This window comes from Oncorhynchus tshawytscha, linkage group LG33 (assembly GCF_018296145.1).
Source record: "Oncorhynchus tshawytscha isolate Ot180627B linkage group LG33, Otsh_v2.0, whole genome shotgun sequence".
In the NCBI taxonomy this organism is placed as follows: domain Eukaryota; kingdom Metazoa; phylum Chordata; class Actinopteri; order Salmoniformes; family Salmonidae; genus Oncorhynchus; species Oncorhynchus tshawytscha.
The window spans coordinates 40,153,378-40,155,785 of NC_056461.1; the positions used below are offsets into that span (position 1 = coordinate 40,153,378).

Consider the following 2,408-nt stretch of genomic DNA (forward strand, 5'->3'; position numbering starts at 1 on the left):
TACAATCTGAAAGTTTTCGTTTAGTCTTGCAGTACGAAGCAGGTGAGGCCATCGAAGTTGTACCTCCTTGTGTGAATTGCCTGGGTATATCTAGAGATAGAGTATACATTGCATATCATCTACTGTATCTTTGTCCACATGGAGCCAGTTGGATGGATCAGTGGGACTATCAATTCAATGAGGAAGTGGTAATACTGTTCCCTGATGATGTTTATTAACCTTAATAAGACAGGGAAATCATTAGTCTAATGATTAGACCTCTGGACCTGGGGACTGTAGGTGTTGAGCCCAAGAGAAAGCGTAGCATAGCATAGTATAGCGTCTAATGACTACACCTGTTGCCTGTTTGTGTTTACACCCCAGAGAAAACATAGCTCCATAGCGTAGCATAGCATAGCATCTAATGATTTAAACATGTTGTCTGTAGGTGTTTACTCCCCAGAGATACGATACCACTCACTAAAGGAGATGTTATATCCTGAGGGGTTTTCAGATCTAGGAGTCTAGATCCACAGTACTGCTGGCCTTTTTTCTTAGTGGTAATTCACTGATGGGTATTCGACAGTCATTCCCTGATTAGAGAGGAGAGATGAAAGCCAGGAGTGTTGCAGTCTGTGGTCTTATTGGCTGATGACTTTTGGATCTATAAATTGTGATGGTTTTGTTAAAATGTTCTTATGTCAAACTATATAGGTTTCCAAATAATGATATCCAAGACCAAAACTTAGGCCATGATTCAAAACCAATAAGCTGTCACCTCCCAGTGGGTACTGACCTATTATTTGGGAAACACCTCCCCCTCCTTTTCACCACGTGGGTTGGTCACCTAATGTATAAGTGCTGACAGTCACAGTGTCACAGTACACAGCCTAGGGGTTTAAGAGTTCTGTCTACTCAGCTAGCTTCAATGGAGGACTTTGATCATGCGACTTGTGTCACCACTTGTTAGTGTCTTAGTTTAACTGTGTTTATATATCATCTTTATGTCTGTGTAGGCTGATGCTTGTGTAGGATGTCTTCAGTGAATTTCACTGGGAAGAATGTGGAGGAGTTTACCATCACTGGCTTCGACCACCTCTCTCACCAGAAGCTCCTGGGCTTCCTCATCTTCATCACCTATTTCCTTGTGCTTCTGGGAAGCGGCACCAACATCTGCATCATTTTGACGGACAGAAGGCTGCACACGCCCATGTACCTCCTCATCTGTAACCTGGCCGTGGTGGACATCATGTTCACCACCAGCACCAGCATCACCATGATCTCTGTCCTGCTGGCCGAGGTCAAAACCATCTCTTACTACTCCTGCATATCAAGCATGTCCATCTACCACCTGGGTGACATCGAAGAGTTTCTGTCCCTGTCCCTGATGGCTTTGGACCGAACCATCGCTATCAGCACCCCTCTTAGGTACCACAGCATCCTGACTAACCCACGGCTCTTCCTGTTGATCACAGCTACCTGGCTGATAGGGTTAGGGGTCATGGGGGTAGTAGCAGCTCAGGTAGACAGCCTTCCATACTGCCAGCCCATCATTAGATATGTGTTCTGTGACTATCCTGCTATGGTCAGAGCTGCCTGTGTCAACCCTGAACCCTATTGGATGCTTCCCACCATCCTGGGTCTGTGGTTGATTGGTGCACAGTTCATATTCATTCTGCTGTCATACGTGAATCTGATCTACACAGTACTGAGACTGCCTAACAACGAGAGCAGAGTGCAGGTGTTTAATACCTGTATTTGTCACATCATTGTGGTGTCCTGTTACTACGCTCCCAAGTTGGTCTCTGTGTTGTTGACGAGGATAGGGGTGAGGCTGAATCTGACGGAGCGTAATGCTTTACTGATTATGGCCACGCTGTTACCTTCTCTGATCAACCCAGTAGTCTACTGTCTGAAGACCAAGGAGATTAGAAAGAGATTGGTTCAGATACTGTCTAGAAAAAGAACTGCAGTGATGAAATGAGGTCTTGACAGTATTTTTTTGCAACATGGCCCAGGATTAAATCAGAAATTGCACAGATGTGTGTTTAAAGATTTGAAAGATAAGTTCCAATTCAGCTCACATCAGCAGCGTTTACGTTGCCTTTAAGAGTTGCTTTGTCTTCAAGAAAGATCAGATTGGATTTATGTTGAATAACCACAGTCCAAGGTTTAAATAGTTCCGGCTTCTTCTGTTTGCAATTTACATTACTACACCTGTCTATTGTCATGTATCTATTGTATCTAAATGTTTTTATTACATTGTATATTCCACATAATTCTTTGTTTGTTGTTGCAATGTCGAGAGTTATACATGCAAGTTAGAATTTGATTGTACTGTATACACAACATGTGTCTGGTTCAAAAGACAAATAAACTTGATTTGATTATATAACCCCTTTATATATATTTGTTTAATTTAACCTTTA

At 42.7% G+C, this 2,408-nt stretch overlaps 1 protein-coding gene across 1 annotated transcript; it reads left to right on the forward strand.

Annotated features, from left to right (window-relative positions):
• Positions 1–990: 990 nt before the first annotated feature.
• LOC112230712 (olfactory receptor 10G7-like) lies at positions 991–1,963 on the forward strand. The gene has a single exon (XM_024396964.1). The coding sequence runs from the start codon at positions 1,013–1,015 to the stop codon at positions 1,961–1,963; it is 951 nt and encodes a 316-aa protein (XP_024252732.1). The 5' UTR covers positions 991–1,012.
• Positions 1,964–2,408: the final 445 nt, after the last annotated feature.